General features: G+C 34.0%; 4 protein-coding genes across 10 annotated transcripts; all 4 read right to left on the bottom strand.

Annotated features, from left to right (window-relative positions):
• Nucleotides 1-359: 359 nt before the first annotated feature.
• On the bottom strand, nt 360-4,609 carry LOC125872810 (nuclear transport factor 2-like). 7 transcript variants are annotated; one of them, XM_049553608.1, is made up of 10 exons: nt 4,403-4,609; nt 4,197-4,283; nt 3,977-4,114; nt 3,012-3,300; nt 2,706-2,941; nt 2,356-2,521; nt 2,123-2,244; nt 1,938-1,997; nt 972-1,038; nt 360-729 (listed from the first exon to the last, which is right to left on the bottom strand). In XM_049553608.1, the coding sequence occupies exons 2-10, from the start codon at nt 4,251-4,253 to the stop codon at nt 443-445; spliced, it is 1,422 nt and encodes a 473-aa protein (XP_049409565.1). In that variant the 5' UTR covers nt 4,254-4,283; nt 4,403-4,609; the 3' UTR covers nt 360-442. The 7 variants fall into 7 exon arrangements, with proteins under 7 accessions (XP_049409565.1, XP_049409563.1, XP_049409564.1 ...); XM_049553606.1 differs by having other exon boundaries at nt 1,938-2,003; XM_049553607.1 differs by having other exon boundaries at nt 2,123-2,247.
• A 1,693-nt stretch (nt 4,610-6,302) lies between these two features.
• LOC125874579 (uncharacterized) lies at nt 6,303-6,844 on the bottom strand. Its single transcript, XM_049555490.1, has one exon. It carries the CDS (start codon nt 6,840-6,842, stop codon nt 6,303-6,305), a length of 540 nt encoding a protein of 179 aa, XP_049411447.1. The 5' UTR covers nt 6,843-6,844.
• A 635-nt stretch (nt 6,845-7,479) lies between these two features.
• LOC125874860 (uncharacterized) lies at nt 7,480-9,899 on the bottom strand. The gene is made up of 6 exons (XM_049555895.1): nt 9,573-9,899; nt 9,053-9,252; nt 8,083-8,226; nt 7,917-7,997; nt 7,694-7,821; nt 7,480-7,616 (listed from the first exon to the last, which is right to left on the bottom strand). The coding sequence occupies exons 1-6, from the start codon at nt 9,799-9,801 to the stop codon at nt 7,571-7,573; spliced, it is 828 nt and encodes a 275-aa protein (XP_049411852.1). The 5' UTR covers nt 9,802-9,899; the 3' UTR covers nt 7,480-7,570.
• Nucleotides 9,900-10,993: 1,094 nt separating this feature from the next.
• On the bottom strand, nt 10,994-14,541 carry LOC125874861 (uncharacterized). The gene is made up of 6 exons (XM_049555896.1): nt 14,222-14,541; nt 12,744-12,943; nt 11,930-12,070; nt 11,740-11,820; nt 11,303-11,430; nt 10,994-11,203 (listed from the first exon to the last, which is right to left on the bottom strand). The coding sequence occupies exons 1-6, from the start codon at nt 14,448-14,450 to the stop codon at nt 11,158-11,160; spliced, it is 825 nt and encodes a 274-aa protein (XP_049411853.1). The 5' UTR covers nt 14,451-14,541; the 3' UTR covers nt 10,994-11,157.
• Nucleotides 14,542-15,515: the final 974 nt, after the last annotated feature.

Raw genomic sequence — 15,515 nt, forward strand, 5'->3', positions numbered from 1 at the left:
TTCTAAACATTATGCCTATACCAGATCCAGACTCATCCCTACTCTTGTGTTTTACAAGGTTTGTCGAACTTATCCAAATGTATAACAAAATAAAATAAAAACATTTCTTTTGTCAAACTGAAAAGAGAAATTAAAATAAATAAATTTCCACAAGCCCCCAACAATAATTCAATACAAAAAAGGCAAAAGCCCACAAATGACGTATAATCTCTTGCTAGGGGCTCCAACACCCGTATGCTACACAAAGAAATCTACTTTCAAAAAAAAAAACTTCATTCCTACCTCCACCTATCCGATTAATCAGGGAAAAAAAAATTGAACTAGAAAACTTAGCAAAAAGAGCTTTTTGACAAACATCATAGCTCTTGACAAAATTTCTCTTCACCTTAACAATAAATCATTTTAAATGTCAATTCAAATAATAATACTAAGCTACTACTCTTCAAGCTGTAGCAGAATAGCGAGGTGTCGGGGTTTTGGCTGTTCCATTAGACATTCCACCACCACGACTCATTCGCCCACCTGTATTGTCAGCTCGCCGATATCCTTCACCTCCACGGTTTGATGAACCCCCACGATTCCCACCCCTGTTGTTGAACTCATTTCTTCCATTAAAATCATCTCGACCATAGCCCCTGCCACCTACATAGTTTCCTCGGCCTCTTCCTCCATCGTTCCTGAATCCACCACCCCTTCCAGATTGAAACCTACCACCACCTCTGGTGTTAACTGCAGCAGAGAAGACATTTAGATTCACTGTGAAAAAGTAATAATATTGCCCTGCACTTTCTCTTTTCACAATGCTTTTCCAGGAAAGTGATAAAACAACATAATATTCTCCAAAAATCAGAACAGAAGACTATAGAAACACGCCCTTCACTACACCAAAAACACATCAAATATGCATTTTTTTCCTGGTGATTATGCATCAGTAATTCTAAATACTTAAAAGGAAAATGGTTAAAACTTACGTCGAGAATTAGTAGACCTCTTCTCCTCAACCACTGCTTGCCGATCACCAATGAGAACTGGAGAAGCCTGTAGAAAATGAAGCCCAAAACCAAAAGTAAACTAAGCAGGTGAAAAGAGACGCATTGGATGGGGAAAAACTAATGTGAATTGATCATGTTAATCATATCCATACTAAGGTGACAATAAGAATTGTTAACAAACTAAAGTCATTGACCATGTTAATCATATCCATACTAAAAGATAAGGGATATCAAAGTGAGACCCACAAAACTGTAAGCCACCACACTTCGATAGGTTATTCAAGCAACATGTAGTTAACTTAAACAGTACCAAATTTAATCCACAAATGTGTAACCCACCTGAATTTTACAGGTCCGACAGGGAATACATTCATTGATAGGCAACACAAATCAATCCATCCAAAAGTTTAGGTCAACTAGCGATACCATAACAACCAGACATTAGCAGACAAATTAAACTTAGGTAATTATCCTTCATTCTCTTAATTGAATTGCAATTGAACTCAGCCTAGTCTTTTACTAAATCCCAAATTAATCCGTAAAGAACTATACCCATTTAAACCTTATGACATAAATTTCTTTTCAACCAGGGGTCTAGTTAGAATATTACATGGCATTGAACTACTAATCATCCGCTGCAGGATGACTAAACAATGATAGAGCCAAATCGGGGCTAAAAGTATTGACTCAATTTAAATATTTAATCAAGACCTTAAAATGTAACACTAACTCAATCCAGAGCCATCAATTTGCTGAAGGTGGATAATATGGTTACTCAAAACAACTAACAAAAGAAGAGCATATGGATTCTCACTGCTCAGTGATTTCTTATGCATTTCACAGAACTCTTTAACTTGATGAAATAAATTTAAGCTACTGTTCCTCTCGATTTCACCCGCTCCATCTTTTAATACATGACATGCAAGAGGGATAAAGATGAGATACCTCGATTGCTTTTTGCGCAGCACTTTCCACTTCAAATTCCACAAATCCAAAACAAAATCCCTGTTGCTGCCATTAACCAATTTATGATTAGAGAATCCATTAATGCAGAGGAACATATAGCAAAAGAATGCACACATTCAGATTTTTTTCTTTAATTAGCAAGAAAATAGCACAAACAAACATACCCTGTTACTTCTGACTTGAATTCCTCCATTTTTTATTGGCCCAAACCTCTTGAACTCGTCCGCAAGTAATGCCACAGTTGCACTCATAGGCAAGCCTTTTATATAGATTGAGTAGCCATCAGCTGCTGGAGGCGATTTAACAAACACAAGAATGAGAAATCAACACAACTCATAGTAAAAAAAAAAACACCAAATGGATTGAAAAAGTAAAAGCAAACTCTGCAGTTGCATGCCTTCTGTGTCATTTATGTTATCGATGGTATCTGAGCTGGAATATGGGCCATCAGTTGCTGTGGCAGCAAGCTGATTCACTTGCACAACACTCTTTGTCATAGGCTTCCTAGAAGCAGGTGCTGGAGGAGGGGAGAAGGTTGCAGCACTTTCCTTGAGATGCATGACCTGAAATAAATTGCAGATTTTCTTAACTACGAAATCTTGAATAGACCTTCTCTATCCTTGAATCATCTTTGACAACAGACCAACTAGACTAGGCAGATGCTAATATGTCTAAACTATTGGCAGCAAATATAAGTATAGAGGTGCTAAAGTTTGCATCCAGTTATTTGTTGCCATGACCACTTACAATTGAAGCATATGACTTCTTTGGAACTTCCCCAGTTTTGTTGTCAGATTCAGCTACCACTTCAGAGCCATCTTGGACTTCATCGACAACCTCAGACACAGGCACTTCATCTTCAACAATAGGCACATCACCATTCTCAGATGGGTTGTAAACTTCTCCCACATCAGCTTCCTCTGCTGGTGGAGTGCTTTGCTCAGGGATGTGATTCTGCGGTACTGTAGGTGGATCTGCAACAACTGGTAAAAGAAAAACTGTTAGTTGCTAATTAGGGTATTGCCAAAAGAACCAAACAATTGTTGCAATTACTTTGCTCTGGCGTGACAGGAGCCACAGCATCAGTTACAGGAACCTGGACTGTATCATGCTGACCGGCAGTCTCTACATATCGAAACATATCATTCAAGACAAAGTAACCCCTATCTTGCGGTGCTAGGAAGAAAGTTTGACAGAAATTCCGGATCAAGTTGTCTTTCCCAGTCAAATATCCAGTTACAAGGACATGCACCCCGCCATTAAAGGATTCTTGGGCATCCACAGACTTGATCTCTGCTCTGAAATCTCCATAGTTGAGTGAGAGTATCTTATCATTTATTGCCTGTGTTTGACATCAAACAAAAGAACATTAGCAACTCTGGCATTGTTAATTCAAAAGATCATTAGAGTAAACAAGACAGAGCAGTAAAAAGTGAAGCTAAAGGTGAGCCTCTCAAGGTTGACCAGTTTTAGTCATTCAAAGGTAATAAAATCTTCTCCAAACCCAAAAAAACCTGCATCAAAATTCAAGTATACCCAACATCTCCACAGCTAACAAAGCCCATAAGTAAAACTTCTCACTCTACATCATCCTACATAAACTAAAGGTTGATATAGAATATGCTCTCTCAACTAAGAACAATATTCCAGTTTCAAGCTTTTCAATATATGTGCAAAGTCAAATTAAGGCATTTAGTTTGAAACAGACGGACAAAGAACCATTTTTTCCATTAAAATGTGCAGATATTAATTAGAAAAATGTATTTTTTACATGTCATCACCTAACACTGATAATGATTAATGAAATTTCATCTAAAAATGTGATCTTTACCTACAAGCAATAAAATAAATTCAACAGATTTCAAATCCTTTACTCTTCACACAATCAATCAACTCCCTCACCCAACAAACAAATATTTAAGCACATTGTTCACAAGTTTCTGCAACAAAATTAATATAGGGGAAAAGGGAATAACATGGACCATAGTATACGCGAAGATTAGTTCACTTGCACTTACTTGCATTGTCGTAGTGATACCCATGGATCCATCCTCTTCAGGACGTCCAAGCTTGCTTATATCCTGGTAAAACCTGAATACAAGCCCCGGCGAATGATGCAATATATGATAGTATTGCTGCACAAATGCATTCGCAACCTATATACACAAACACATCATACTCAATCAATATCCAGAGCTTAAAGCAAAACAAAATAAACGCAATGATTTATATACGTACAACTTGAGCAGAAACTGGTGCTACTGCCGCTACTGCCACTGCTGCTTCCGCTGCCATCGTCAATCAATCGAACTCCTATTTAAAGCACTAAACACAAAATTAACCAAAAATATTAGAAAAAAAACTCGAATCCTCTGTTCTCGTGATCTAACATGAACGAATACGTGAAAAAAAAAACTTAATTCAAAAAAATTAAACATTAATACCTGGATTTGTATCGGATCAGGTCAGTGGAAAGAGAGAAAGTTTGATGTACAGTCTGTGTGTTTCTCTCTCTAGATGCGGAGGAGGAAGGTTTGAGTTCTAGGGTTTTGCTGTAGAGAGAGTGGTGGATCTCGGAAACGAGGCGCGAGTAGAGAGAGAGAGTGGGAAAAGGAGAGACAAAAGGGTTCCAAAGAGGATTTTATACACGTGATGTGGTGACTCGTGGGATATTAAAACTTTAATATATGTAGATTTACACACGAAAAAATAAGTAGTACTACTACTAGTATTAGGAGTACTTTTAGTTAATTATTAATCATATGATTAGATGAGGAAATATATTAAATTAAATTAAATATTGTACTAATTTTAGTAGTATTTATTATTGATCAAATCAACATATTAAGCAGATTTTATGTCTTTATTAGAATTGATAGAATTTGGCATGAAATTAATTTCATTACTGAACTATTGTTGGAATAATAATTTAAAGTTGTAATAAGAATCTTAAGTCATTTAGGATTTGTTATTTATGATATTACTTATTTATGTTTAATTAAAATTTATTAATTAGAGAGGTTATAGACCTAATTTATTTTAGTTGTTAGTATTATAAATAGGGATATCTTAATACATATTTTCAATGTCATGAAATATAAGAGTTTTTAAATAAAATATTTTCCTTCCATTATTAACGGCCTAATTTAAATATACATTTGATCTTGCTACAACTCTTTCAATTCTTGAAACCGAATTTTTTTAATACTTCTCTAGACTTTTTTTTATCAAGAACTCCATGCTCCTAGAAGGGTTTGAGGACACTTATTATGTCATATGACTGATCAGAAGTGTACTTAAATTAAATTAGTCAAGTAAAATGATATTATTCAGAGATAAAACTAATAATTTACACCAATTTTGAAGATGTTTTGGATACTTCTCTTTTGATTATTCAATGTTCACTAAATACTTCGTATATAGAAGAGAAATACTCCCATATTTCAATTTATGTGTCACATTTGACCTATACACAATTTAAAAAAATATATAATTGGAAAAGTTTACCCGATAATTTATTATAAATCGAAGATGTGTAATTATTTAGACTCAAATTTATCTGACCATCAATTTGTTATTATCCAGACTAATTTTGTTTGTCCAACTAATTTATAACAAAATGGTAGATCAAGTGTGACACAATCAAATTGGTCGATGGAAAAGACCCTAACATTATTTGGTGGTGTTAGTTGCAACTTGCAGAATCTTGGACATTGCTTGTATGTGGTACTTATTTTTTTGTTCTTTGTTCAATTATTTGAAGTACTTTGTACTCATTTATTTATTTTTTGCGTCCAATTGTTAGTACTACTTCGTGTGTTCGCATTCTATTTTTATTTATTGCTTCCATTTTACGCACATTGTGGGGTTATGCTGCTTTCAAAATTCAATGACACAAAACTCCATGTAAAAGAATTCAACTTGAACCACAAAAAGAAATAAAAGCCTATCTCGATTTAATATAAGTAAATCATGGTTCATGTCGCTTCATTTAAGCCTATCTCGATTTAATATAAGAAATTAAAAAAATCAGTTAGATTCCATCAAAAACAGGGGGGAATTACAGTGATGTGTTTTAAAGGCTGGGATAAATCAACAGCCCCAGCATGCTCCACAAATTGAGAAGGGGTAAATGATTTTCCATGACAAACACAAACAATATTGATCTCCATTTTGTTATCATACTTGCACAATAATCCATTTATCGTCTTCCCATTTGGGCCATTACCGGTTGCTGAAACACACGGCATTCGAGAAAGCAATTGAATCATGCCACAATTCCTCTTTTCCTCTGTTTTTTGGTCTTTTTCCTCTTTGATGGACATGACATTACACCTACTACTTTTACCTGTTCGTGTGATAGCTGGTTAGAGTTATGCAGATATTAGTAAGAAACTTCAAATTAAATAGATTACCTTTAGGAGACGAACTTTGGCATTCTGTAATTGTAGAAGAACATCTCTCCATAGATCCATTCGACTCACTACTTCTACATTGATAATAACTCGTATTCGCGTTATAAATTCTAAAACCTCCACAATTTTTCCTCATCGATTCCCTTTTCCCAACATTCCGATGATCGCAAATTGGAACTACAAGATTGTGATCATTTACACATGAATCTTGATTCGTAAAAAGATTCAAGCTTTTTACACCATTGCCAGAAGTACTAATTTTGCTTTTTCTCCTAATTAATTCTTCATTCTCTATCATTTCTCTATGTAAGACCCTCTTTTTTGACCTTTGCCACTCTATTAACATCTTATCATCTGAATTGAAAACTTGATCATTTTTCTTTGTGTAATTTCCTCCAATTGATAAGCTTAAACTCAATCCAATCCCATTTTCATCTTCATCAAAATCACCCTTCATTAGCTCCAACATCTTCTCTTCTTTTTTTTGCACTAACAAAAAACCTTGCTTTCTTGTATTTGTTTTTTCAAGAAAAAGATTGAATCTTTAGGAACAAAAAAGATATACGAAGTAGATAAAAAATAGGAGAGGTATTTATTTAAGCAGTAAATGTAGTGAAGATGCCACGTGGCGTGAAAAGAAACGATGACGTGAGAGTTTTAATGACACGTATGATCAATTAATCCAGCGTTTAAGTAAAGCATTTAACCAGCATGTTTCTTTGACTGCCACGTGGATTCTAACGGCGGCACGTTTTACTGACGTTATAGTTTCGTGACACGTGTCAGATTGAACAGAAAAGGGATTGAAATATTGAATAGTCCTATTCCATCAAGGAGGAGAAATAGATTTTGATGTTTTTTCTTAGGATTTGTGTTGAAATGTACACGTGGCGAGTAATGACGCACGGTTGGTTTTGTTCTGGAAAAGTCTGGTGAAATAAAAAAATTGAATAATATTTGTCTAACCGTATAAAAAAAATATCAAGAGCGTGACGATAGTTGAAAAATATCAATACATATTTGCGTAATTAAAACACTGATTATTTAATGTAAACGTCAAAAAAGAAGAGAGAAACAAATATCAATTCAGTTACTAAAATTTATTTGAGATTTCAAAAATCTCCAAAATAAGAACTTGAGAATTTCATTATCACATAATAACTTCAGAATTATTCAACAAAATCATATTACATCCTTTTACACAGGCACTGGCAAACGAATGATCAATTGGCCGCTCATAACACTGCAAAGCAAAGACGATTTATTAAAAAAAAAAAAACTCAACAAGTAGTTGAATTAGTAGCGATCTAAATAGCTCACCTCTTTACGTAATAATAACAGAAATCAGCCAAAATGAAGGTTTGAACCATTTCTGCTAAAAAGACCATAGGTATCCATAAGAAACTACGTTCATCCAAGAAAATTGGTGATCCAACATTGTCATAAACCTGCATAGAAATAGCTGTAACTTTCAAGTTCGGAGATTATATTAGCTTAGATTGACGATTAAAATGGAGGAAATGTTATAGAACACAAAACTAACCTGAATAATCCAATGAGCACAACCCAAAAACCTTGCAATGCCCAATGCAAAAACATAATGGGCTGAAAATAGCTCAAGTATCTAAAATGCAAACAAGAAACATTGTTAACTTTTTGTTTAAGAAGAAGACGATTTTCTTCTGTCTTTGTAGAAAAGAAATGGATACCTGAACATTTTGCATCAAGCGAAGCTGAGGCAACACTGATATGGATTCCAGATACACGCAAAAAGCCCAAAGCATTCGATTTATCAGAATATAACTTTTTACAGTAGGATGGACAAAGAAGGCCAAAACTGCGGCAGGAACTATCTGTCAAAATTAAACAATTCAAAATCGTTTATAAGGGACTATCTATGCAATGTTATCGATCGTCTTGTATCACATATATCTGCAACTAGATTTAGCAAGACGACAATATAAACTCTAATATTAGCAATATCAATCAACTTCTCTTAGCTAAAACTAAAGTTACTTAGGGCATAATGTGCTAGACCCAGAGGCGAATTTAGGATTTTTCGAACATAGGTGCACCAAGTAAAAATGTATTGAAGTGGAAATTAATCCTTAATCGGTCAAGGTCAAAAGCTCAGCATTTAATCATGTGGATCATTTAGACTTCTCGTAGTACGGGTGCAAGTATATGATATTATACAAATTTAGAAAATATATACATAAAATATCTAATTTTACGAAGAAACAACGGGTGCGGATGCCCTATTTTTTGGCTCAAAATTCGCCACTGGCTAGACCATATCAACTTACTATCTATTGATCTGAAATCAGTAAAAAGACTTCCGGCTCCATAAGTAGTTGTTAGAATTTCTTTTTTATAGAGTACGAGCCAGCTTATGTGCATCTCAATTAGAAATACATGTTACCTCCTGCCAGCAACAGATTCATAATCACGAACAATAATTTTTTGACCTTGTTCCTTTTGATTTGCTTGCTTCCCTTTGCTAAGGATACACATGCATCTTATGGAACTAATACAAGTCTAGATAACTTCACATAAAATAATATTTACAACTAAAGTAACTGTTCTATACAAGCTTAGTTACTCAAGTAATTAGCAGAATCAGAACTTGATTCAACAACAATCAAACGTAATAGAGTTTGTGGATGAAATTGTATTTACCACATAGTATAAGGACATGTTATCCAGATCTGCCATGTACGATGTCTTTAGCTTGAACTTCATCATATATATAATCCACAATGTTGCCACGAGGGTGATAAGATCTAACACAGTGTGGATATCTCTTTCCATGATGAAACTACAGTATACTCTTACAGCCAAAAATATAACTGTAAGCACTTGAGTCTTCAATGAAAGGCCTAACAAATCAGGATAAGTAAGTTATCAGACGAAAGGTGAAAAAATGACGATCTAACAAGTGCAACAAGTAAAAACAAATCGATCTTAGACTGCTAGTTGCATCATGAGTAGCACATTTCATACAACAAGAGCATTCAACCTTACAACGCGCATCAAACAATTGCACAAACACCTTGTCCAGTGGTAATCGACTAATAGCAGCAACGTTCTATTTGGCATACATAAATTTGATGAAATGAAAGTTACACACAAAAAATCAAAATATTTGTTTCCAGATCTACAAAAAATGAAAAAGAATTCATGAGTGAAATTAAATTACCAGAGCAAGTGTTGAGGGTTGTCAATTTGTAAATCAAAATCAAGAGCCCAATCAAATGAATAGCTTCAGCCATAACAAAAAAATAGTTGTGATCGTGAACGGCAATCTTGAGAGTCACCAATAGAGTAATCACCGTGATGATAAACAAAACGATTTTCACTTTCTTTGATTGCTTTTGAACCCATGACAACAGTTTCTTCACCGGTGATTGATACCCTTTTTGCCCCATCTCCGTTAAGCTCTTCTCTTCGAACAGCGGAGTCTCCCTTTTTTTTTTATGAGAAATAAAAGTTCTAACTTTTTCTTTGAGAAGCTCTTATAAGAGTTTGAAAATAAGATCAGATTTACAAAATCTGATTACATTTTCATGGTCAAACTTATGTATGACTCAAGTCGCAAGAGAATTATAATAGTATTGCATCCTTCCATCATTTTTCATGTTGTTTCAACCTGCAAAGAAGTACTCACATCAATACACAACATGCCAAATTAAAACATAAGCAACTTCAAAACATAACTGCAAGATTGTGATCATTTACATATGAATCTTGGTTCAAAGACAATCAACGAATGTTGTGCAGTGGATGGGGTTGATCCTACTTAATCAGAGGTCTCGGATTTGAGCCCTGCATATGAAAAAATCCTGACACCAAATGGGAAACCCAAAAAAACAATCTTGGTTCAAGAAAGATTCAAGCTTTTTATAGCTTCACCATAGGTACAACATTCATTGCCAAAAGCACCAATTTCGCCTTTTCTACAAACCGTGTGTTTGGAAATTAGTATATCATTTCTCTATGTATTGCCCTCTTTGTCACTGTATTAACATCTTATCATCTGAAATTGCAGATTTGATCAATTTTCTTTGTGTAATCCAATTCCATTTTCATCTTCCTCAAAAGCTCCAACATCTTACAGTAAAAAAAAAACTTGATTGTCTTGTGTTTTCCAGAAAAAAGATTAATCTTTTGGAACGAAGATATACAGAGAAGATCAAAACAGATGCACTCATGTCAGTTGTATGAGACATATTAAAAAAAATTGGGACTTATTGTTCGATGTCCACGTTGAAATCCAACTAAATTAGAATCACAACCTATTTAGGGTTCTAAATAGAATTTTCAAGAGCCATCGGGCTTAAACTGTCATGCTTTTCCTAACTTTTTTTTTTGGTTTCCCACCCGATGTCTGGAGCCTGCATTGAAGCCCGACTAAATTCAGATGGCACACTACAGAACCATTCAGGATAGCACTTCCAACAGAATTTTTTACATGGACTCAACCCGAGACCTCTGGTTAATCATAGTTAACTAATACATATTGTTACTTGATTAAAAACACTTGGAGAAAATTAATATTGTTTGATGTAACATGTTGATTGCGGATAAATTTTAACTGAAAAGACTACTCAAAATTTCGTCAAAAGGGCAAAGTTCTGCAAATTCTTCAAAATGGAGTTTGTTCCAGTCACGGTCTCTATCCAATATCCACAACAAAAACTTTTGCTTCTTTGTCAAAGAAAAAGGATGGAGAAATTCCACATAATAACTTAAGAATTAACAAAATGTTACAGTCTCTTAGTGTATCACACCGGCGTTGGCAGGCGAACGATCAACTGGCCGCTCATGACACTGCAAATCAAGAAAGACGATTTGTTAAAAAGTCGTGTAAATGAAAGTTGGATTCATATGAATAGCCGTACTTGAATTAGTTGTGGGCTAAATGCTCACCTTTTTACATAATAATAACAGAAATCGGCCAAGATGAACGTTTGAACCATTTCTGCCAAAAAGACTGTAGGTATCCAGAAATAACCACGTCCAGCCAAGTAAATATATGCTCCAGCAGTGTCATAAACCTGTATAGGAATAGTTGTAACTCTCAAGTACGGAATTATATAGCTTTAGATTTGTGCTGAAAATGGAGAAATGTGTATGTTGTTGCCATTTCGACTTAATTGTTTGTAGAGACGAATCCAAAATTTAGAGTCAGTGAGCTCAAAATGAATGTTATCTTATTAAAAAAATTGATAATTTAAGTTGTTTCATATACATATACATAGTTCGAGTCAAGACATGAGACCAATGAGTTCAGCTGAACTGAAACAGCTGCTATTAATTCAAGAAGTTATGGAGAACAAGATAACACTACAATCTACAAAACTAACCTGAATAATCCAATGAGCACAACCCAAGAATCTTGCAACGCCCAGTGCGAAAACATAATGAGCTGAAAATGGCTCAATTATCTGAAATGCGAGAACAGAACATACTGTTAGTTTTTTGTTCATTTAAAGACAAGTTTAAGAAGAAGACAGGATTTTCTTCTCAATCATTTGGAAAAGAAGCGATATGAACCTGAACATTCTGCATCAAGCGAAGCTGAGGCAGTACTGAGACAGATTCCAGATATACACAAAAAGCCCAAAGCATTCGGTTTATCAGAATATGGCTTGTAGTAGGATGGACAAAGAAGGCTAAAGCTGCGGCAGGAACTATCTGTGCAAAATGAGCGGCATGGTTCAAAAGCAATATCAGGAAGCAATTCAAATTGCAAGACATCATTTATAAGGGACTTTTTCTCTACAGAGGATGTCACTGTCTTGTATCATATAGCTCAGTAGAAATAACATGGCCAAGAAGGCCGGGAATTCTTTTTACTTCCAGAAAGCCAGTAAAAAGACTCCAGGCCCCGTATTTAGTTGTCTAAACTACTTTTTTATAACTATGATGTCTAGGTCAGATTGCGCACACCTTGACTAATTCAATGGAATACCTGCTATCTAAACTACTTTTTTTATAACTATGATGTCCAGGCCAAATTGCGCACACCTCTACTAATTCCATGGAATACCTGCTACCACCCGGCTCCCACCAACAAGAAGTTCATAATCTTCCCTTTAGTGCGTAAATAATAAATGTTTCTTTTGGAATGAATAGAAGTCTAGATAAGGAAAGTGATTGTGGGTAGGAGAAAACAACATAAATAAAACTAAGTTTTATCATGGACAGAAGTAAATGGAATCACACAATAAAACATGGAAATAACATTTCTAACAAAAAAGTAACTGCTCTATAAAAGCTTAATTAATTACTCAAGAAATTTGTAGAATGTAGAATTTGATTAACAACAATCAAACAGAAAAGAGCCGTAGGCGAAAATTGTGTATACCGGATAGTATAAGGGCATGTTATCCAGTTCTGCCATGTAGGATGCCTTCAGCTTGAACTTCATCATATAAATGACCCACACTGTTGCCACAAGGGTGATAAAATCTAGCACAGTGTGGATATCTGCTTCCATGATGAAACTACAGTATAATCTTACGGCCAAAAATATAGCTGTAAGCACTTGAGTCTTCAATGAAAGACCTAACAAAACAGGAGAAGAAAGCATATGAAACAAATGGTGAAAAAAATGATCTTTTCTTCAGGTTCAGTAAAAAGAATGACAATCTAACAAGTTCGCAAAACAATTTGGACTTCTTGCATCCTGCCTATAATAACAAGGTTCCAAAGTAACACATTTCATACAACAGGAAAATACAAATAGCATCTATCGATCTGAAGGAGTACAAAACGGCGCATCAGACAATTGAACAAACATGTAATCGGGAATGTAAAAGATTTGCATTGTTATAACATTAAAGGTAAAATTACACTCCTCAAGTACTTTCTGTTTTCTTGAGAAAAAAGAATCATCTTTTTGATGTCACCAAGTAACTGTCTAAAGAAAAGAATGGCCTCTTGTATAGTAGCCATATTCAGTTTGGCATACATATGAACAAATCTGACAAACCTTCCTTTTAAAAATTGAAAAATAGCACACCCTCTTTCATTTAGCATTAGAATAATCCATGACAAACCTTCCTAATCTTGAACTTTGTGTTGAATTTATTTATTTATTTACTATTTATTTTGTGTTTTACTTATATAGATTAATCAGAAAATGGCTTACCTTGAAAGGTCAACAATATATCCCCCAAGGCATATAGTCTAGGGGTATTCAGTTGAGGATACAATTAAATAACAAAAAGTGTGTTATCTCTAAAGAGTCGTTTGGTATGAGGTGTAAGGATAAAATGCAGGATTATTTGTCTTTATGTTTAGTTCAAAGAATTATATAGTCCTTGAATTATTTATCCCGAAAACTCGTAAAAGCTTAAAGTGATGAAAGGGTCACAGAGGCAACATGATATCACAACAAGCAAATGTCATGTAATGGAATCTCACCGTGTCACCCATTATCAAAAAGAATTTCCGCATTTGACCTATAAAAAAAATCTCATCAAAGGGAACCACATACTAGAGGTGGGTTACATTCCCATAGCCCAAAAATATAATTAAAAATGCCAAAATTCCATTTTTTAGTTCTCCCAACTCCCCACAAGAATATCCCAATTCCCAAAATTCAAGATGTCCCATCTAAAAGTGGAAAATAGAAACATCTAGAAAAGAAAAAAAGAGACCTTTACACACAAAGCAATTTTTCTTTTTGCACAGAGCAGTAACAGAGTAACACAAAACAAACCAATTTTTCTAGTTTAATTTAACACCTTGCTCAATCAAATGGAAACTACACAAAAAAAATATTCTTTTTTTCAGATTAACAGAAACTAAAAAAGAATTTATGTCTGAAATCAAAATTACCAGAGCAAGTCTTGAGTGTTGTCAATTTGTAAATCAAAACCAAAAGTCCAATCAAATGAATAGCTTCAGCTATAACAAAGAAGAGGTTGTGATCATGAACAACTAACTTAAGAGTCACCAATAGACTGGTTGCTGTGATTAAACCCAAAAAGATTTTCACTTTTTTCGATTTTTTCCGAATCCATGACAACACTTTCTTCGCCGGCGATTGATACCCTTTTTGACCCATTTTCCGACCGCCAGAGTTTTTTTTTTTCCTAAGAATTTTATGAAAAAAAAGAGCTGTAACGTTTTCTTTGAGAAGCTTTTTAAGGCATTGAAAATGGCGGAGTTTTTTTTGTAGAGAAAATACAGCGTGGAGGGTTACAGTAGCTAGTTTACGTAGTGTAACCAATAAAAAATGAACACGTGGATTATTAAAGTATTTTCCTAATTAGGATTATGTAAGACATTAAATTACTATTTGGACATATACTTTCCATAACGGATTTGGTGTGTTTTGGTCATCTCCCAACATCATAAGTCAAATTTGGTCCTTATTTTTTATTTGGTTAATAATTAATTGAATGAAAAAAAAATATTTTTATTAGGAAAATAGGAAAGGAGAGATGAACTTACAAAGTTAGGGATTGAAATATAGTCCATAAGACTGTAAAAGTTTAAGAAGTCAATCAACTGATATATTAAGAGTTTAAAAATCCTCCTAAATTTATGATTTTAAAGAAATATAAATGTTCGTATTATTATAAATTATTTTATTAAAATTAATTAAGATATTTGTAGTATTGGATGTTTAACTAGTGAAACACAAAGTCACATGCTTTGGCTAAAATAGATATTGTTTGACTGTACAATAGTACTTGTATTTGTCCAAAACAAATCTGTTTTCTTTGATTTTTTAAAAATATATTCAAGAAAGTCAATTTTGACTAGGAAATTATTAGAGAATAATTAGCAACAAATAATATTGTAGTTGAACCAAGTCTACGTTTGTTCACCTAATTTTCTTCATATACATTTTTAATTTGTCACTCGAAATCCACCAATTAGTTCGGCATTCATATTGCGTAACAAAATTATTTTTATCGAAGTTTTTTTTTTATTCACAGAGTTTTGATTCAAATTATTGGTTAAGAAATGTGGGATCACATTCATATTGCCTCATATATGTGGTTAATTGGTTGTTAACCTAAATTAAATATTCACCTAATTTTGAAATGAATTCGTGACTTTTCCATTTTTTTCTAATTTTGTGTCATTACTTTTAAAACTTAAAATTCAAGTACAGAATGGG

This window comes from Solanum stenotomum, chromosome 8 (assembly GCF_019186545.1).
Source record: "Solanum stenotomum isolate F172 chromosome 8, ASM1918654v1, whole genome shotgun sequence".
Lineage (NCBI taxonomy): Eukaryota > Viridiplantae > Streptophyta > Magnoliopsida > Solanales > Solanaceae > Solanum > Solanum stenotomum.